Here is a 22,635-nt window from a genome sequence, read left to right as displayed (position 1 = left end):
AGGTTGTGTTCTTGAAATTTGCTGAGAGATCTTCAATGTCCTCCACACAAGTTAGATATATTGCATGATAGGTAGGTAAATTAACTGTTTTTCAGTAATCATTCCATAGTATCTACCCATGTGAATTCCTCATGTACACCACAAATGTACAAAAATTCAGTTGTCAGTCTCACTCCATAAGCAGGGCTGAGTCTGATCACATGTTTCCCTACTGTTCGTGGAGGCTTGGCTCCTCACTCTGAGCTGTAGTCACACATGGAACCTCCCCCATCCCTCAGAGCCATGAATCCATTCCATACCCAACCTCCACACAGTTCTGTTGTGACATATTTAATGTCCGTTTCTCAGTGATGTCTCTCCTAATGGCCTCAGGACAGCCCTTCTGCCTTCCATTAACCCAACAAGACTCATCTTCAGAGCTCTGTCTTCTCTTTTATCCACCCTCAATTCCATTTCCTCAATCCGCCCCAGGGCCCCTGGGCCCCACACAACCAAATGTCCAAGGTCAACTCTCAGCCTTCTCAACACCCAATTCAGGCTTGTTTCCCTGTCCACCCTTTCCTCATGTCCTTATTCTTTTAACTACTTCAATATAACTCCCATTGAGTGTCAGTGCCCAAAACCCATCTGTGTTCACACCACAGGTTTTCACCTGGATGATAAATCTCACAGCATTAGTTAAGGTGCCTCAGTGTATACACTGTCCTTGCAGGGCTGGAGAAAGTACAGTAATGAAAGTCTCCTGTGCTGTGGTCACTAATTGGGGCTACTGAATTAATATTGGTATTACTAATACCAATATAAGTAATTTATAATTAATTTGAAATAAATGTTACTAATATTAATTAGTAATATTAATATTAGGTTTAATATTACAGAAATATTGGCTCAGACAAGTCAAACTGATCCTGCTGATGTCATTGTTGAAGGAAAATTTTATTTCATTTTGTTTGATGGATATTGTTCTGTTCCTCCCCCCTGTCAGTAGTGGAGGTCAATATTGGCAGGGCATATTTATTCACCAAGTAGAATATAAATTAACATTCAATTACATAAATGTATCCAATGAATTCACTCATCTTTGTGCAGGTGAATCCAGTGATTTGAGGGTGAACTACTAGTATTCATTCTTTTTTTTCCTTCTACCTGTGTTAATATCCTTCCTATGTGTTTTCCTTCTTTCCATTTCTCTGCTCATACCTTCAATCTGGTGCTGTTCATTGAAATGAAGAACAGGAAGCAACTAGATTTGGGGTAGAAATCTTCCCAGGGAAGGAAGAAATATTATGAGACATTGAAAGCTCACTGCCAGCCCTTCATATGACAGACCTCAGTACTTCCCAACCTTTCCAAGTGACACCCTGTTGGTCTTCCAGGGTCATGGATAAATAAGAGTCTCTCCAGACACTAGAATATCCTCTGAAGACATGTTATGAAGAACGTTTAAAATTGTTCTTCATAAGTGTCACCTGGGGAGAAAGTTTCCAGCAGTGTCCTCAGGTCCCTCAGCCTGCACAGCCATTGCTGCTGCTGGCACAGGTAATTGCAGGTCCCAGGGGAGGTGAGGTCACAGAGCCACAGACCCATATCTCAGGAGCTGTCCACCTCCCTGCAGCACACATGTTGGTCAGAGAGGCCTCTGCACTGAGCTCACCAGCCTAGCAGAGAGGAAGAGCCTGGAGCGTGACTCAGGGTGAGTGTGAGAGCAGCATCTGTGAGAAGGGACCCATCAAGAGTCTGGGTAAGTGATCACAGCTGAGAGGGACACTCATTTGATCCCTACAGAAGCCAGAGCCACACAAGTATTAAAATGGTTGATGAAGAACGGCTCTAGGTAGCAAAGATAAATGGGTGCTAGCCTAAATGCCAAACCACCATGGATCCTTATTTAACTCAATGTGATTCTTACTGACAGGGATTGCTGTGGTTTAGTCCAAGTGAAAATTAAATGTGATTTTCAAGGTGTACAAGGAGGTTGTTTTAAAGTCGCCCAGCTGCTCAGTTTCCCTCACAGGAAGTCTACACTAAATCCTCATGATTTCTAGGTCCAGACTCATAGTATCTCTCTGCCTGTGTGTGGAGTAGAGGAGCTCACAGGAATCTTCTTAGTCCTGTGCAGAGAGAGAGCTGATGGTGACTGTTCGGGCAGAACATTTTCTCCTACTCTCAGCATGGTGCAGCTAACTGAGAGAGTAATTGTAACAATCATGAAAGCCTAAGAATTCAAGGATAATGAGGCTATTTCTCTATATTGTGAAAAGGAAATAGTGGATGGGATTACTTCAGGTTTCTAGTACTACCTGTAAGAGTTTTATAATTTTTCATGTGGGATATCTTCTCATTATAGTGAATGCACTGTGGCATAGGAATCTGTTAGTGGAGCAGGGTATGAATGTGCAGGGGACATAGGAAGGCCCTTCACCATCTGTTCACTAACATATGAACCTAAATTTTTTACCCAATAAATTTTGTTAAATATATTCATTCAAATCAATTAAGACATTGTAGTATTTTGACTTTTAAATGACCACACATACCAATTTTCATGGATGGCTCCTATTGTACTATCGTTTACTAATCTTACCTTTTTGTAATATTTTTTCTTTGGTTATTAAATAACTCATATTTGTATCTTCTGAAGACGTGAATATTTTGTTTCAACAGTATGCTCTTTAATCATGTGTTACTTCTTGGTATTCCAAGAAAGAGTACATGGCCTGGGAATGTGGCAAAATTTCTGTGACAGGAGCCACTGAGCTGTGCTCCTAACACACAACTATATGAGTCTTGGGGTATCTGTCCTGATGTGGAGTCAATCCTGCCTTCTGCAGGTAACTCTCCATGGGACAGATGCCTCCAGGGCTAGAGTTCCCTCAGTGCATCTGCAGGTATTAAAATATGTAACTGTTCCTTCATAATTGACCTTGTACATAGAATAAATATTTTCAAGTGAATGAAAACATTTTACAATGAAAAGTTTAAGAATAGCACTAGTTTTGAAGACAATAGGAATATAGAAAAATGGAAGTCAATATGATCTGCATTGATAGAAGAACCTGCTCATTACCATTACAGAAGCTTGATGGTTCATGCTATGCTCTTTGTAAACACTCATCCAGGTTCAAGACCCCTCTGTGCACCTGATCAGAGTATGAATCTGGACAGAGACTTAACGTGTGTGCACACATTCTCCCGGTCATCTCAGCCCCTGAGTAATGTCATGAAGATTCAGGAATCACAATGTGCTGCCTTGACAACAGGGATTTATACACACTTCCTGCCTCAAATAGTCATGAACGTCATCAAAACCTGCTAGTGAAAATAAATCCTTAGGTAAGTTTTCAGAGTGGTAACTCTGGAGTGTGGGCAATATTGGATTTTGGTTGACAGGATATGTGCAGTCCAGGCCTCCTGTTCCCATGCAGGACTCTCTGGCTGGGACAGCAGTGAATGGCAGAATGGCAGCCAGTGATGTGGCTGTAGGCATCATCTTCTTGTCACAGACTGTGGTTGGAGCTCTGGGCAATTCCTCTCTTCTCCTCCATTACCTGGTCCATTACCTCATGGGGTTCACGGTAAGAAAGACAGACTTGATTCTTCAGCACTTGATTGTGGCCAACTTGTTAGCCCTCCTGTGTAGAGGAGTTCCTCAGACAATGGCAGCTTTTGGAGTGAAAGATTTCCTCAGTGATTTTGGATGCAAGCTGCTCTTCTATCTTCACAGGGTGGGCAGGGGTGTGTCCATTGGCAGCACCTGCCTCCTGAGTGTCTTCCAGGCCATGAAGATTAGTCCTGAGAATTCCAGTTGTTCAGAGCTTAAAGTGAAAGCTCCAAAATACATTGGTTTCTTCATATACCTGAGCTGGATTCTGTACCTGCTTGTAAATATTATAATTATTTCACATATGACTGGAAAAAGGAGCAAAAATAATATAACAAGCATGAAAGATTTTGAATACTGTTCTGCTGTTCAACATCACAGAACCATATACTCACTGCATGCAGCCTTGCTAACATTCCCTGATGTCCTGTGTGTGGGGCTCATGCTCTGGGCCAGCAGCTCCATGGTGCTCATTCTGCACAGGCACAAGCAGAGAATGAAGTATGTTCATAAGAACAGCTCCCCCAGGTCCTCCCCTGAGTCCAGAGCCACCAAAAACATCCTCCTCCTGGTGAGCACTTTTGTGTCTTTTTACATGCTTTCCTGCATCTTTCAGGTTTGTGTGATTGTTATTTATAATCCCCATTGGCTATTGGTAAAGATGGCTGCAGTAGTTGCTGGGAGTTTCCCAGCTCTCAGCCCCTTTCTGCTCATGAGCAGGAACTCCAGTGCATCCAGGCTCAGTCTCTCTGGAATAAGGAATAGGAAAATACCCAATGTCAGGAGGAACATCTAAATTGTAGGCTTTGCGCAATTCTTATATTTCTTCATTTGTACTCCCAAATTAAAATTATAGTGATAGTCATATCTCTACGAATGACAATCAACACACATGTGGTTTTTTATTACAGTGTGTGCATTTGTGTGTTTATGTGTACCTGAGTAAGTGCACATGTACACTACTTATATTTGGCTTTATTGTCCACCCAGGAATATTTTGGGAAGAGTAGATGTAACAAATATAAATTTCGGGCTCCATATACCAATTACAACCACGGCCAAATTCTTCAGCATAAATCTGCTTTCATTATTTTATTTTCTTTATTTACAAGTGACACTTATTTTTCATTTATCTACATATTATGTTTATGTTTCATCTGTGTCTTTTGAAGGAAATATCAAAGTGAACACTACCAAGTGTTTGTCACTTGCAATGAAATGAGACATATGTTCCATATAATCTTGTACATGATGGGAAGCAAAGTCTACTGATGTCCTCTTTATTAAACAGCTTATATTGAATTTATTGATTTCTGTGCTGTGATTTTCACAATGCAATATTTCTTCTTTTCATAAGCTAATTAGGTTTTAACCTTTATTTAACGTCTATCTTGTTTGTTTACAACACTGAGTACTAATAAATTTTATTTCACTACTTAATATTGTATTAGTGATATGTATCTTTGAAACATTTGTATGTATTTGTTGGCATGCATTTCTAATCAAATTTCACAAATTGAAAACACCTGTGCAAGCAGCAGCTACACGGTAAAACAATATCCTAGTTGTTATAAATCCTCTTTCCTGTATGTGTTCCCAATAGTGACTAGTATGTGACTTCTAACAGTAGAGATCACTTTCAATGTTTTGCACTTTATATAAATAAAATCATTCAACATCAGCTGTTTTATATTTGACTTTGAAAATTCCATATGCTTCTGACATTTGCAGGTAAACAGATGGTGTTGGAGAAGATAATACTAAGTGCAGTTAGCTAATCCCATATAAAGAAATACTGAATGTTTTCTCTGATATAAGGAGGCTGACTCATAGTGGGGTAGGGAGGGGGAGCATGGGAAGAATAGATGAATTCTAGATAGGGAAGAGGGGTGGGAGGGAAAGGGGGAGGGCAGGGGATTAGTGAGGATGGTGGCATGTGATGGACATCATTATCCAAAGTACATGTGTGAAGACTCAAATTGGGTGTCAACATACTTTATATATAAACAGATATATAAAATATTGTGGTATATATGTGTAATAAGAATTGAAGTGCAAAAAAGCCCCCACAACATACATGTATAAAGGCATGGATTGGTGTGAACATACTTTATATACAGAGATATAAAAATTATGCTCTATATGTGTAATAAGAATTGTAATGCATTCCACTGTCATGTATTTAAAAAGACAAAATCAATTTAAAAAAAAGAAAAAAGAGAAAATTTCATAGGCTTCAAATTTGTAGTTTCCTGTGTTGTTGTTGATAGAATCTAGCTGAAGAAATTTCAAACAATTCTAGCATTTCTCCCTTGATGCACGCATGCTCTAGTATGGATGTAATTTATGTTTTGAACATAAATTTCACATGTTGGAAATTTTTACCCCAGTGTGACTTCTTGGGTGGTTAAACTTTTGAGAAGTGGATGCAATACAAGGTGGCTGGTCATGGGGAGGTTACCTTGGAAAGGATTAATGAGGGATCATATTAGTTCCCATGAGAACATGAGTTGTCCTACAGCAAGTGCAGTTGTCTTCACTGTCTTGCTCCCTGTTCTGCTCTGTGGTCTCTTCTGTACATGCTTTTACCTTTGTGATTCCATCTACTGTGAGGCCCTCACCAGGACTGAGCAGATGTTGGCACCATGCTCCTGAATCTCCAGAAATGCAGTTCAATAAATTTCCTTTCTTTATAAGGTGTTTGTGTAGGCATTTGGATATGCAGCATAAACTGATAAGTACAACATATTGGAACCATGAACAGAACATCCAAGAAATATGGGATCACATAAAGAGTCCAAACTTAAGAGTTATTGGGATACAGGAAGATATAGAGGTCCAAACCAAAGGAATGAGCAATCTGTTCATGAAATAATACGAGAAAACTTCCCAGACTTGATGAGTGAAACAGAATTCCAAATCCTAGAAGCCTACAGGACGCCGAATGTGCAAAATCATGAGATCCACAACTAGACACATTATAATGAAGACGCCCAACATAGAGAATAAGGAGAGCATTTTAAAAGCTACAAGAAAAAGGAAGCAGATTCCATTTAGGGGTTAACCAATCGGGATAACAGCTGATCTTTCAAGACAGACTCTGACAGCTAGAAGATCCTGGAACAACATATTTCCAACACTGAAAGAAAATGGGTTCCTACCAAGAATCGTGTATACAGTGAAATTAAGCTTCAGGATGGAAGATGAAATTAAAACCTTCCATTATAAACAAAATAAAAGAATTTGCAGCTAGAAATCTAGCTCTTCTAAACATCCTTGGCAAAACAATCCAGGAAGAGGAAATGGAATACTACAATGAAAACCAACTGCTGGAGGTGGTACAGTAAAGGAAAAAATAATCAAAGATGAAAAATAAATCATATTAAGTAACATAAATAAACAAATATGGCTGGAAGTAGAGACCATATCTCAATAGTAACCCTAAATGTTAATGGCTTAAACTCACCAATCAAGAGACACAGGCTAGTAGAATTAATCAAAAAAAAAAATTCCAACAATATGCTGCCTACAGAAGACGCATTTGATAGGAAAAGACATCCATAGACTGAAGGTGAAAGGTTGGGAAAAATTATATCACTCATATGGACCTTGGAAACAAGCAGGAGAGTCCATACTCATATCAAATAAAATAGACTTCAAGCCAAAGTTAATCAAAAGGGATAAAGAGGAACACTACATACTGCTCAAGGGAACCATACACCAACAAGACATAACAATCATAAATATATATGCCCCAAACAATGGTGCAGCTATGTTCATCAAACAAACTCTTCTCAAGTTCAAGAGTCAAATAGACCACAATACAATAATTATGGGAGATTTCAACACACCTCTCTCACCACTGAATAGACCTTCCAAACAAAAGTAGAATAAAGAAACTATAGAACTCAATAATACAATTAATAACCTAGACTTAATTGACATATATAGAATATACCACCCAACATCCAGCAGTTACACTTTTTTTCTCAGCAGCACATGGATCCTTCTCAAAAATAGACCATATATTACATTACAGGGCAACTCTTAGAAAATATAAAGGAGTAGAGATAATACCATGCATCCTATCTGATCATAATGGAATGAAACTGAAAATCAATGATAAAAGAAGGAAGGAAAAATCCTGCATCACTTGGAGAATGAACAATATGTTACTAAATGATCAATGGGTTACAGAAGACATCAAGGAGGAAATTAAAAAATTTTTAAAGATAAATGAAAACACAGACACAACATATCGGAATCTATGGGACACAATGAAAGAGTTCTAAGAGGAAAATTCATTGCTTGGAGTTCATTGCTTAAAAAAAGAAAAAAACAACAACAAATAAATGATTTCACACTTAAACTCAAAACCCTAGAGAAAGAAGAACAAAACAACACCAAAAGTAGTGGAAGGCAAGAAATAATTAAAATCAGACCTGAAATCAATGAAATTGAAACAAAATAAACAATTGAAAAAATTGACAAAACTCAAAGTTGGTTCTTTAAAAAAATAAATAAGATCAACAGACCCTTAGCCATGCTAACAAAGAGAAGAAGAGAGAGAACTCAAATTACTCGCATATGGAATGAAAAAGGCAATATCACAACAGACACTACAGAAATAGAGAAGATAATTAGAAATTATTTTGAATCCTTATACTCCAATAAAATAGAAGATAGTGAAGGCATCGATAAATTTCTTAAGCCATATGATTTGCACAGATTGAGTCATGAGGATATACACAACCTAAACAGACCAATATCAATTGAGGAAATAGAAGAAGCCATCAAAAGACTACCAACTAAGAAAAGCCCAGGACTAGATGGGTATACAGCAGAGTTTTAGGAAACCTTTAATGAAGAACTAATACCAATACTTTTCAAGGTATTTCAGGAAATAGAAAAAGAGGGAGAACTTGCAGATTCATTCTACGAGGCTAACATCACCCTGATTCCTAAACCAGACAAAGACACTTCAAAGAAAGAAAACTACAGACCAATATCTCTAATGAACATAGATGCAAAAATCCTCAATAAAATTATGGCAAATCGGTTACAGAAACATATCAAAAACATCATACATCATGATCAAGTAGGATTCATCCCTGGGATGCGAGGCTGGTTCAATATACAGAAATCAATAAATGTTATTCACCACATTAATAGACTTAAAGATAAGAACCATATGATCATCTTGATAGACGCAGAAAAAGCATTCAACAAAGTACAGCATCCCTTTATGTTCATAACACTAGAAAAACTAGGGATAACAGGAACATACTTCAATATTGTAAAAGGTATCTATGCTAATCCTCAGGCTAGCATCATTATGAATGGAGAAAAATTGAAGGCATTCCCTCTAAAAGAGAGAGACATGCCCTCTCTCACCACTTCTGTTCAACATAGTTCTTGAAACATTGGCCAGAGCAATTAGACAGACCAAAGAAATTAAAGGCATAAAAATAGGAGAAGAAGGACTTAAATTATCACTATTTGTGGATGACATGATTCTATACCTAGCAGACCCAAAAGGGTCTACAAAGAAACTACTAGAACTAATAAATGAGTTCAGCAAAGTGGCAGGATATAAAATCAACATGCATAAATCAAAGGCATTTCTGTATATCAGCAACAAATCTTCTGAAATGAAAATGAGGACAACCACCCCATTCACATTATCCTCAAAAAAATAAAATACTTGGGAATCAACCTAACAAAAGAGGTAAAAGATTTATACAATGAAAACTACAGAACCCTAAAGAGAGAAATAGAAGAAGATCTTAGAAGATGGAAAAATATACCCTGTTCATGGATAGGCAGAACTAACATCATCAAAATGGCGATATTACCAAAAGTTCTCTACAGGTTCAATGCAATGCCAATCAAAATCCCAATGGCATTTCTTGTAGAAATAGATAAAGCAAACATGAAGTTCACATGGAAAAATAAAATACCCAGAGTAGCAAAAGCAATTCTTAGCAGGAAGTGTGAATCAGGCGGTATAGCGATACCAGATTTCAAACTATAGTACAGAGCAATAGTAAGAAAAACAGCATGGTAGTGGTACCAAAACAGGCGGGTGGACCAATGGTACAGAATAGAGGACACAGAGACCAATCCACGAAATTATAACTATCTTATATTTGATAAAGGGGCTAAAAGCATGCAATGGAGGAAGGATAGCATCTTCAACAAATGGTGCTGGGAAAACTGGAAATCCATATGCAACAAAATGAAACTGAATCCCTTTCTCTCACCATGCACAAAATTTAACTCAAAATGGATCAAGGAACTTGATATCAAATCAGAGACTCTGCATCTGATAGAAGAAAAAGTTGGCACATATCTACATATTGAGGGGTCTGGCTCCAAATTCCTTAATAGGACACCCATAGCACAAGAGTTAAAAACAATGTTTTGAACAACTAATAATAAAAATTAAAAAAAAACCATATTGGAGCATCGTGATTAACACTGACATGTGGGATGTGTGACATGTTTTCATGATACTTTCATGTTTTTCTTCACATACATGTATATATGTGAACATATTTTTATGTATAAATATCCACAAATTGCACACATTTTACTAATTATAGGTTTATATAGGCTTGTCTTTTGCATGTATGACCCGAGTTTACCAAATATTTCTATGAATTTCAACCCACCAGGTACTCATAATTTTATTTTTATATTTTTAAAGACGAAAATGCTTTTATTAACCTGAACATGAAGAAAAGCAAAATCTTATTATAATTAAATCTGGATAAATAACGCTGTTATGAAATTTACATTTCTTACATTCAATTGAGAGGAAAATGTTACTTGTGAGGACACTTCTTGGTGTAATGAACTAATTTCTACAGAATTTTCAAAATAGTAAATAGCAATTGGCATGTGTTCTTAAACTGTGTTACAAGAGATTTAGAGTCTCTGCTGATCAGTGGCAGCAGGATAGGGTCTGGTTTGTTAAACATCAAGAACTACATCTCTAATGAGACTGCTTCCTCAGTGCACCTTTTTTATTGATGTGGTCAGTGTTGGCTGTGGGTGCCGCATAATAAGCACATTTCTCCTTAAGTAACAGGTACTCATTGATCAAGTGAGTTTTCTTCCAAGAAGAAAAGCATTCACTGGTCTTCTCTCCCAGGAAGAAAAATGTGAAATGCAGATGTTGTAAACCTAACTCACAATTAAATGTAGGCAATGAATTATTATTAGAAACATCTCTAAATTCATTCTGGGATTTAAAGCAATAGGCTTCTACATAACTCTCAAAAGTAGCTTCCCATTTTCATATACAATCTGATAAATAACGTATTTGATGTGTTTTAGGAATTCTTCTCAGTATCCTGCACTTATCTATCAATAAGTGTTAGAGCTCTGTTCTCAAAGAATTTCTACATATCAAGCATCTTTAAAGAAGTTTTGTTTTTACACAACTGAAGATTTGCTTTGCTTATATATCCATGAAGATTAATTTGAGCATATTCATACATACATGGCACACATACGTATGAGTGAGATATTTACTCCTAGAATAAAACCACACCTGAGGGGACAAGTGTGACGTGCAGTTTGGTCTTCCTACAACCCTCCTCTATGTTGAGGAGGCAGGTAGACTGTGCTGCAGATACCATGAGGTTGTGGAAGGTCCTCATCTGTTAACTCCCATCACTGGTCTCCTCAACACAACTGCACCTCCATCTGCTTCCCCTGCAGCACTGGCCTCTACCATCTGTCAGAAATGAGATGTGATTGTTGGCACAGCCATAGCTTTTTGCAATGCTCCTCCTCTGCACTTGGTGTTCAATCTGTCTGTTCAGTCAAGTGGACACCTAGAATTATAAAATACCTCCTTTGGCAGTTTGTGTGCCTTGCATACTCATTGAAGGATACATAGACATCTTCTTGCCAGCTTCTCTCCACTTCCTGACTGCTGGGACATCTTCATGCCCATCTCTAAAGGGCACCCTCCATATGTGGCCCTGTGATTTTTTAAGCATCACAAACATTTGGTCCAGTGATATGTGCAGGTGCACATTATCTACCAGGTAATTGGGCCATGTTTTATTGGATACCTACCCCACATTCAGATGGTGTAGAGATTGTCACAACCTCATCCAATTGGGAAATTTTTCAGCCTTTTTTATGAAAATGTTAACATACTGCTGGTAACCTCTCCTAATGTGTCTCAGACATCTTTAACTTATTCATTGTTTAAGAAAATAAAATGTCTGGAAGGCACTGGGAATCCCTGCTGTGTGAAGGATGGAGCCTGGTGCTGGCTGTGCCCCAGAACCACCTTGGGCTTCACAAGCTCTGCAATAAGCCCTTTGCTTCTCATTTCCTGCTTTGTATAATCCTATGTGTGGTTGGTGAAGATTTCTCTGCTATTTTCTGTGGTTTTTTGGATGACCACATCATGTCTTTATATTACCTAGATTCCTTTCTATCCAGGCTCTGGAGTGCAACCCTCCCAAATCTTATCACAAGTGTGTTGATTGTAGGTTTATGCACAATTGTCAACTGTTTAATTTCTCACTTCACACAGCTTTCTAGGGAAGCAAGGGTATTTCAGCTGGTTGCATGTAGAATTGGCCTGGGAATGGTGCAGGTAAGTAGGGTGGGTTGACCTCATTCTTGTACACAGAATCCTTTAATGTCACTTTGGTGTTGGCTTTCTTAATCATTTCTTTGTTTGTTTTTGCTGTGCTGGAGATTGAGAATAAGGCATTTTCCATGTGAAGCAAGTTTGCTACCACTTGGTTACATCCCAGCCTTCTTTATAAAACACTGTGTTTGCAGCGTGGTCTCACTAAGTTGCTCTGGCTGGCTGCAACCTTGCAATCTTCCTGCCCCAGCTCCTGAGTAACTGGGATTACAGGTCTTGCTTGTCTGAACACCTAGTCTCATCAATCTTTATTAAATGTTGCTTGAAGCCAATAAAACCAACTTGGTTCTAATGACTGAATTTGTTGAATCACTGTTCTACTAAAGTATTCACTCTTGGAAAAAGTTTCTAGCATGAACACAGTGAAGAAATGGGTTTTGACATTGTTCCACATTGATTGCATTTCCTGTGTGTGCTCATGTCTCAAGGGTAGGTTCATGTGCTGTTTTTGCTACATCCTGTTCCTTCATGGATGCTGAAGCTAATTGAGAGCCTTCAGTGATAAAGATTGTGTCAAATTTGGGGGCAGAATCCAGGTTTGATTACTGTAGAGAGAAACAAGACTGAAACTAAAGAACAGCAAGAATTTTGGAGATCCATAGAAGACGGTATGCCCTAGTGTCCAGATCCTCAAGCTACAACAACAGATGTCTACAGGAGATATAAAGCCATTTCAAGTAAATGACTCTCATGGGAACAGGGCCATGCAGCCTCCACCATGAATGCTGGTTGCCCACATTCTGGGTTACACATGTATTTAAGTGCACTCTGCCCATGAGCCCATGTCAGAGGGCACTGTAGACTTGTCCCACTACAACAAATGGGCCACAGTCACAAGGCCTTGGAGAATCACTGCCTCATCCTCAGGTTGTGTTTGTGGACCTGTGAACCCTCCTGGGTGCTGTGTGTCCAAGGACGAGCCTCAAGGAGAGAAGGGGTTTGGGTGCCAGTTCCATGAAGCTGTAGGTTTCGAAGATACAGAAGAATTTAGCCCATCCCAGGTGGAGAGATGACCTCAGGAGACTGAAGTCAGGAGAGCCCGAAGGCCGGATGTTAACTGGGAATCTTCCAGAGGGAAGAGTCACTGCCCCTCACACAGGGATAGGAGACAACATGCATAAGCCTGTTTCCCACTTCTATGACAAATCCCCAGAAGCTCAGTTCCCTGAAGAGAGGAGTTTGTCTCATGGTTTTGGTAGATCAGGAGTGTGGCACCAACAGCAGCTCAGTTCCTGTGAGTCTCCTGGGCTATGTCACAAGATGCTGAATGATATTAGGGGAAGAGTGTGTGTGAGAGGAAGAGGTGATGTGGTGAGGTGTATTCTAAATGTCTATTAGGCCCATTGGGTTTATAGTACTATTTATGTTGGTAATATCTTTGTTGACTTTAATCTTTGGATGACCTATATATTGGTGATAAAAGTGAATTAAAATTACTGGGTATTATTTTATTGTAGTATATCTTGAATTTAATGTCAAGAATAATTTTATTTAACGTGTCCTGACATTTGGAGCATGTGTATTTACTACTGTTATTCTTCTGTTTGCATTGTTACTTCAGCAGAATGTACTGTCCTTCTGTGGTTAACTTTTGCTTGAAATCTCGTTTGGATTCATCTGAGAATAGCTAGCTCCTCCTGATTGTTTTTAGATCCCATTTGTGTGATATGTAAATGACCTTGCACAAACTTCGGCATGTGGGCATGTTTGCCTCTGTGATCAGTCTCTTGCAAACAGCATCCTGTTGGATCTTATCTTTTGATTTATTCTGCTAATCTATGTCTTTTAATTGGAAAGTAGAGAGAATTTATTAGAGTTAGTTTGAATACAAGTTTGTAGTTTTCTGATATTTTTGCTCTTTTTCTATATTTAATTTGATTTTGATTTTTCATTTACTCTTATAGTAGGCATCATCCCCTTGACATCTTTTAGGTTTGTTCTGGATTTCTGTCTGTGCAGCATATCTTTGCATAGTTTTTATAGTTAAAACTTGGTTGTTGTGATTTCTTTTAGTTTATCTTTGTCATGCAATGTTTTAATTTCCCCACTGATTTTGAAATAGATTTTTTTGGGATATAGCAATCTTGATGCAAAGATTTTTTTTTCAGCTTAGAATACCTCATTCTAGTGTTTCTTTAATAGTAGTGTCTTGAGTTGAGAATTCAAAGGTGAATCTTATTGACTTGCCTCTTAATATGACCTGATGCTTTGTTTTTCTTGTAGATTTAAATATTATGTCTTAATTTTCAGTGATGATTATGATGTTTCTTGGAATATCTCTTTTACTCTTGTCTAATTGTGGTCATTTATGATTTTCTATATGCTGATTTCTATCTCATTTTTTATGAGAACACTTTTGTGTCACTTTGTCATTGTGTGAAATTTTTATTGGTTAATATGCATTAAACATTTAAAGTGGTTTTGATTTTATGTTCAGTCCTCTAATATTCAATCTTCCTATCCAAAACATGGGTTGTCTTTCCATTTTCTACATTATACTTCAATTTTTTCTTCATTGTTTTCTATTTTAATTTTAGAGGCCTTTCATATCCTTGGTTAGATTTATCTGTAGGTATTCTAATTTTGGTGTTATTGTGAATGGGATCACTTTTTGAATTTCATTTTCAGTAGATTCATTGTTTGCATAGGAAAGTGACTGATTTATCTGTTGATTTTATATTCTGATACTTTACTGAATTTATCACCTGTACAAATGTTTTGGTGGTATTTTGTGTGTACTTTCTCAATTATATCGTTTGCAAAGAAGTAATTTTATTTTTTTCCTATTTTTATCCCTTTAATTTTCTTCTTTTTTTTAAAATTGATTTTAATTTTAAAATACATGCCAGTGGAATGCATTACAATTCTTATTATACATATTGAGCACAATTTTTCATATTTTGTATATAAAGTATGTTCACAATCCATGTCTTTATACATATACTTTTTTGCATTACAATTCTTTTTTAAAGAGAGAGAGGGAGAGAGAGAGAGAGAGAGAGAGAGAGAGAGAGAGAGAGAGAGAGAGAGAGAGAATTTTTTAAATATTTATTTTTTAGTTTTTGGGAGACACAACACCTTTGTATGTGGTGGTGAGGATCGAACCCAGGCCGCACGCTTGCCAGGCGAGCACCCTACCACTTGAGCCAAATTCCCAGACCCTGCATTACAATTCTTATTACACATATATAATTCAATTTTTTTATATCTCTGTTTGTATATAAAGTAGGATGACACCCAATTTGGGTCTTCACACAGGTACTCTGGATAGTGATGTCCATCATATTCCACCATCCTTGCTAATCCCCTGCCTCTTCCCTTTCCCTCCCTCCCCTCTTCCCTATCTAGAATTCATCAATTCCTCCCATGTTCCTCGTCCCTACCTCACTATGAGTCAGCCTCCTTATATCAGAGAAAACATTTGGCATTTGTTTTTTTGGGGTTAGTTAACTTCAGTTAGCATTGTTTTCTCCAACGCCATTCATTTACCTGCAAATGCCATGATTTTATTCTCTTTGATTGCTAAATAAAATTCCATTGTGTATATATACCGCATTTTTAAATCCATTCATCTACTGAAGACATCTGGGTTGGCTCCACAGTTTAGCTATTGTGAATTGTGCTGCTATAAACATTGATGTGGCTGTGTCCCTGTAGTATGCTGTTTTTAAGTTCTTTGAATATAGTCTGAGGAACGAGATAGCTGGGTAAAATGGTGATTCCATTTCCAGATTTCCAAGGAGTCTCCATAGTGCTTTCCATATTGACTGCACGAATTTGCAGTCCCACCAGCAATGTATGAGTGTACCGTTTCCCCATATCCTTACCAACACTTACTGTTGTTTGTGTTCATAATAGCTGCCATTTTGAATAGAGTGAGATGATATCTTAGAGTAGTTTTGATTTGCATTTCTCTAATTGCTAGAGATGATGAGCTTTTTTAAATAAATTTGTTAATTGATTGTATATCCTCTTCTAAGAAGTGTCTGTTCAGGTCCTTGGCCCATTTATTGTTTGGGTTATTTGTTGTTTTGGTGCTTAGGTTTTTAAGTTCTTTATATATCCCAGAGATTGGTGCTCTATCTGATGTCTGAGGGGTAAAGATTTGCTCCCAGGATGTAGGCTCTGTTCACCTCAAAGATTGTTTCTTTTGCTGAGAAAAAAGTTTTTAGTTTGATTTCTTCTCATTTATTGATTTAAGCTTAATTTAGCCTGTTAAAAGATTTTTGGTTGGCACCCATTATTGTTCAGAGCTTGATATATATTGTTTCAGGATCTTCTAGCTTTTAGGGTCTGTGTTGAAAAATCTGATGTTATCCTAATTGATTTTTCCTTATATGTAATCAGAGTCCCTTCTCTTGTGGCTTTTCAAATTCTCTCCTTATTTTGTATGTTGGGTATTTTCATTATAATGTGCCTTGGTGTGGGTCTGTTGTGACTTTGTACATTCGGTGTCCTGTAGTGTTCTTGAATTTGGATTTCCAGTTCATTCTTAATGTTTGGAAAGTTTTCTGACACTATTTCATTGAATAAAATGTTCATTCCTTTGGTTTGTACCTCTATGCCTTCCTCTATCCAAATAACTCTTAAATTTGGTCTTTTTATGCTATCCCATATTTCTTGTAGTTCTGCTCATGGGTTTTTGTCATTTTCACTCTGGTCTATGTTCTTTTCAAGATGACTTATTTGATCTTTGTTGTCTGATGTCCTACCTTCTAACTGGTCAACTCTATTGTTGATGCTTTAAATTGGTTTATTATTTCTTTTATATCAAGGATTTCTTTTTTATTTTTTAAGAACCTCTATCTTCCTGTTGAGGTGATCTTTTGCTTCTTGAATTAATTTATGTAGTTCATTGTTTAAGTGGACTTTCACTGCCTGTATTTGTTCTCTTATCTCTTCTTTGAGATTCAAAAGCATTTTAATCTTGTATATCCTGAAATCTTTGTAATTTTTTCTGCTATAGCTGACAATGCTTATAATGTGTTGTCTTGATTTGTTTGAGGTACTTTCTTCCCTTGTCTTTTTATGTTGCTCATGTGTCTTCCTTTCCATTCTGTGGATCTGATGTGTTATTGTTTTTACCTTATAGATTTGTAGTGGTCTTGTAGGGCTCCAAGATCTGTCCTTTGTGGGGAATGGCAACCTCAACATATCCCAATATCAACAATACATCACCTATGAACAAATTGTTGTTATTAAGACATTTACAGTTTAGTCTCAAGGTCCAGAAATGTTGGATTCAATTATTATTTAAAATATAATCAGTGGTTTCATAAAAATTTTTACACTTTCTGGTGGTGGACAATGGACTGGGGATCAGGCATAGGAGAATATGTTGAAGGGAGAAGATGGGAGGGTATATAGTTAATATCTCTTAGAAAATGTAAAGGAGAAATATAGTGAAGAGGGTTAGTAGCAGGAGAATAGATAGGAGGTAATTTGTGGTAGACAATTTAATGAGAAGACAGGAGAGTACATAAAACAAACACACATATGTTTTTTGAAAAATAGAGGATGTTAAAATAGTATAAGTTTTAGGGTGAAGTAAGAAGAAAGAGAAAAAAATGAGAGAAGAAAAAGAGGCAAAAAAAGAAAAAAGGCTTATGCCATTCCTTTATATTATATTAATTTGGTGACTCAGTTCCCAAAGTCCTATTTCACACAAAGTTCTTGGTTTTACATACGTTGGGGATGTGAGGGCTAGAAAATAGAAGGGTATAAGAGAAAGAATAAGAGAAAAAAGAAAAAAAAAACAAATACTCTTAGAGATCCGTTTCTTTCTCTTCTCATGCAGTAGGTGGGGTGGTCTCATCCAGTAGGTGTCCCTGCCCTCAGGATGGTGTAGGCAACCAGGGTGTGAAGACTGGATTCAGTGTGGAGCATCTGGAAGTAGGGAGTGCCGCCTACCAGTCCCAGCAGGGAAACAGTGCCTCGCGGGTCTATTTTTGTGACCACTTGTGTGACTTGAGACCCTAGTTCGTCTTTCTCTCTTGCCTGGAGTTTTCCCAAATCCTGATCTCTCTGTTATTCTCCAGACTTTAGTCCTCTCCCCTTTCTTATTTATCAGTTCCCAACTGCCTGACCTCTCACCCTCAGGCTCACACCAGGTGGCCTTTACCCTGTCCGCACTGTACTCCTGCCCAACAGAGAGCTGTTCTTGTACTGGGTGGCCACTGTGCCTAGTTACACCATTGGGGATTGGAAATCAGGTACCTGCTCAAATGGAATCCAAACTGGTAGTCACGCCCACTGTAAAGTGGCAAGAAAGTTTTTCCAAGATGGAGTTGGCCTGCTTCCAGCACCAGGATGTCTAGTCATGTGGGGGTAGCTGGGCATTTTTTTTTTAATCCATGGTTTGAGAGAGTTACATTTCAAGAAATGAACATCTTAATATATCCAGCTATGTTATAGTTATACAGTAGTTTAGCCTGTTTTATTACTTGGGTATAAATCTACTGTGCTAATTTAGGGATATTCAGAGGTAAAGTGATTCCATTGTGATAGCTGTATCTATCCATCCATATTAGTTTGAATAGTCTGATCCGTTGGATCTGTAGTTAAGTGTGGTGTCACTGGGGGATACATGTCACTGTATGGGAACACTGGAAGAGGGCATCTTTCCTTGTGGCTTCTTCCTGTCTTCCCATTCTGCTTCCTGTCTGCCTTGAGGGGAGCAGGGGCCCTCTACCTTGCCATCTCCTGAAGATACTCTGCCTCACCTTGGGCCCAGAGGAATCATGTCAGTCATCAATGCACTGAGCCTTCTGAGACCATGAGCCCCAATAATCTTTCGTATTCCATGTAATCCTAGTTGGAGGCCTTTTTCACAGCAATGAAAATCTTCCTAAAGCGGCCTACATATAATTTGGGTCACTTTATCTTTTGCAGATTAAGAGGTTCTATGTATCTTTTTCTTAGGAATGGACTATTGGCTATTTCCTAATGAGAAATGAGGACAAGTGGTTACTGTTTAGAGTTTATAGCCCTATTTTTATCCCTTAATACTACAATGACATTCTGCCAAAGATCTCACGACTTGACTTGCCCTATGTCCCTGGTTCTGGATTCTTAGTTTGAAAAAGATCTGTATATACAAAAGAAAAAAATGTCAAAATACACTAAAACATCAAAATCCAAGTACACCTTTATTTTAAAAAATGTGTAAGTGTATTGAGTATATAAATATGTATGTGGGCCTGATGGAAAGAGAATTCTCTTGATTTTTCTGTGACGTGAACATTACACAGGAGGATGGATGTTCTGTTTTTCTATGGACTTTCTGTTCAAGGTTGTTTATGCTAATAATCAGGTTGTGATAACATCGACTTTAAGGGTGTGAAATGTCTTTGAGTTCAGAGGGAATTGAGAGTCCAGGGAAGGAAGAGAAACACCTAAAACAACAAAGGCTCTGGAGATCCATGGGAAGAGCTGTGCCTGAGGAGTCCCCAGATCCTCCACCTATGTGGAGAGGAGTCATGGGAGTGAGTTATAAGGCCATCAAATGGCAAGTGAGGGACAGGTCATCTAAGGGCTCCCATCAGAAAATCATGCTCACCCAACCATGAATGTTGTCAGTACTATAGATAAATTATTTTTTTCTTAAAGAATCATCCTTGTGATACAATGCTAAAGCCAACTGTAAACTTGTCCCACTCTAATGAATATGTTCCAGATATTGTGCCTTGGGATGTCTCACTGCCTTATTTCCAGATTGTACTTCTTGGCCAGGTAAAAGTCCCATGTGTGGTGTGACCATATGGATGTCAGAAGAACTGATGCCCTAAAGCTTTATTATTTAAAATACAGAATAACAAGGTAGATCATTGTAAGGAAGAGATGATCTGAGGAGGCTGAAATCAGGATCAAAGAGGGTGTGTACAATCCTGAGAGAAGAGTCTAATGATCTCATATAGACATAGCAGAAAGCCTGGTTTATTAGCTTCTTCTATGTCAAAACCCAAGAATTTAGGTATTTTATTTAAAAGTATTTATTTATTTTAAGTTTTACATGGACACAATATATTTATTTTACATTTTGGGTATTTCACACACACACGCACACACACACACACACACACACAGAGACAGAGAGAGAGAGACAGAGAGAGACAGAGACAGAGAGACAGAATCAGAAAGACAGAGAGATTATATTTCAGTTCAGCATCCTCATAAGCATGCCACGCACATTCGCTCAGTTTATGTGTGGCTGCATTGTGTGTCATATGGAGGTGGTGGGCAACATGAGAGAAATGTGTGTGTGAGAGACCACATGGGCAATTTGAAAACTAGACAGCAGACCCTTATATCAACCCTTTCATGAGAGCTAGTGAGAGTATCATGAGAAATATTTTGATTATTTCAATGGACAAAGACCCAGAGACCTGTCAACCTCCACCAGGGTCTTCTCATAAAAGTTACACCACCTCTTAACATTGCCACACAGAACACCAAACTTTTAACATCTACAAAAGTGAACTTTACAAAAACAGAGTGTAATGAGGATAGTAAAGAGGTGGGTAGTGAAAGACATGGGAGATTATTGTTAGTGCACAAAGTTCCATTACTACATGAATGAACCCTGGGCATCTGCTGTACAGCATGGAACTTGAAGATAGCAAGACAGTGTTGTGTGCTTATAATTTGCTGAGAGATCTTCAATGTTCCCCACACAAGTTAAGCATATTACATGATACGTAGGTAATTACCTGATTTTCACAATCATTCCATTGTATCTACCCATGTGAATTCCACATGTACACCACAAATGTACACAAATTCAGTTGTCAGTCACCCACCCATAAGCAGGGCTGAGTCTGAATGCATGTTTCCCTACTGTTCACAGAGGCTTGGCTCCTCACTCTGAGCTGTAGCCACACACTGAAGCTCCCCCATCCCTCAGAGCCAGGAATCCATTCCATGCCTAACCCCCACAGAGCTGTGTTGTGTCATATTTAATGTCTGTTCATCAGTGATGTCTCTCATAGTAGCCCCATGACAGCTTTTCTGCTTTCCATTAACCCAACAAGTCTCATCATCAGAGTTCTGTCCTCTCTTGTATCCACCCTCAACTCCATTTCCTCAGTCAGTCACAAGGGCCCCTGGACCACACACCCAAATGTCCAAGGTCTACTCTCAGGCTTCTCAACACCCAATTCAGGCTCCAAAGTGACTGCAGCCAGAACAATCGTCCTCATTAGCTCTTCCCCCACCACCTTCACCAGCTCTTTCATTGTTCTCTGTATAATTTGTCTCTTCCAAGACACATTCTCTCTGCATAGACTCACTTTTGTGTCACACTCTGGGCCTGTTTTGGACAACTAATTAATGCAGTCTCTGTTCCCTTATCCGTGTTCACAACTTCCCACCAGGTGTAGCAATGAACACCTCAGAGGCTTTACATTTGTAATATGCAACATTATTTTGTTTCTGTCCCCATACCCAGAAGCATCTTCATTCCTGTGTGACTTTGCACCCCATGTCACTCTTACCTGGTTTACCCTATGTCCTTGTGTCCCTTTGCTCCTCAACCAAGGTGTGCCTATACCTAGCCATGTCCATGAGCTTTTTCTGGATAGATAATGAGGTTTTTTTTTCTTTTTTGTGTCTCTCTTCTCTCTTTTGCACTCTGTCTCCTCCATATCACAGGAGCTCTACCATCTTGTTTTTCGTGTCCACCTTTCCTCATGTCCTTCTTGTTTTAAGCACTTCAGATTCACTCCCATTTAGTGTCACTGCCCAAAACCCACCTGTGTTCACACCACAGGTTTTCACCTGGATGGTAAATCTCACAGCATTAGTCAAGGTTCCTCAGTTTACACATTATCCTTCCAGGGTTGGAGAGAGTACAGTAACTGAAAGGGCTTCTGTGCTCTAGTCACCCCATGGGGCTACTGAATTAATGTTAGCAGCCCTGGAATACCTGATATTTACAGAATTCTTGGCTCCAACAAGTCAATATAATTCTGCTGAGGTCATTATTGAAGAGAATTTAATTACATTCTGTTTGTTTGATGGATATTGCTCTGTTTCTCTCCTCTGTCAGTAGTGGAGGTCAATATTGACAGGGCATATTTATTTACAAAATAATGATATGAATTAACATTCAATATGTAAATGTATCCAATGAATTCACTCATGTTTGTGCAGATGAATCTGGCGACTTCCAAGGTGAAGTAGTAGCATCACATTCTTTTTTCCTTGTACCTGTATAATATCCTTTCTATGTGGTTTCTCTCTTTCCATTTCTCTGCTTATACCTACAATCTGTTGCCATTCATTGAAATGAAGAATGGGAAGCAACTTGATTTGGGGTAGAAATCTTCCTAGGGAAGGAAGAAATACTATGAGACAT

At 38.2% G+C, this 22,635-nt stretch overlaps 1 protein-coding gene across 1 annotated transcript; it reads left to right on the top strand.

The window, feature by feature from the left end:
* The first annotated feature begins 3,458 nt into the window (after positions 1-3,458).
* LOC101977731 (vomeronasal type-1 receptor 4) lies at positions 3,459-4,397 on the top strand. The gene has a single exon (XM_005342911.5). The coding sequence runs from the start codon at positions 3,459-3,461 to the stop codon at positions 4,395-4,397; it is 939 nt and encodes a 312-aa protein (XP_005342968.3).
* The last annotated feature ends 18,238 nt before the right edge of the window (positions 4,398-22,635 follow it).

The sequence above is a fragment of the Ictidomys tridecemlineatus genome, chromosome 15, assembly GCF_052094955.1.
Source record: "Ictidomys tridecemlineatus isolate mIctTri1 chromosome 15, mIctTri1.hap1, whole genome shotgun sequence".
Taxonomy (NCBI): Eukaryota; Metazoa; Chordata; class Mammalia; order Rodentia; family Sciuridae; genus Ictidomys; species Ictidomys tridecemlineatus.
The sequence above is the reverse complement of the archived record's forward strand: the minus strand, read 5'-3'. Positions and strand labels throughout refer to the sequence as shown.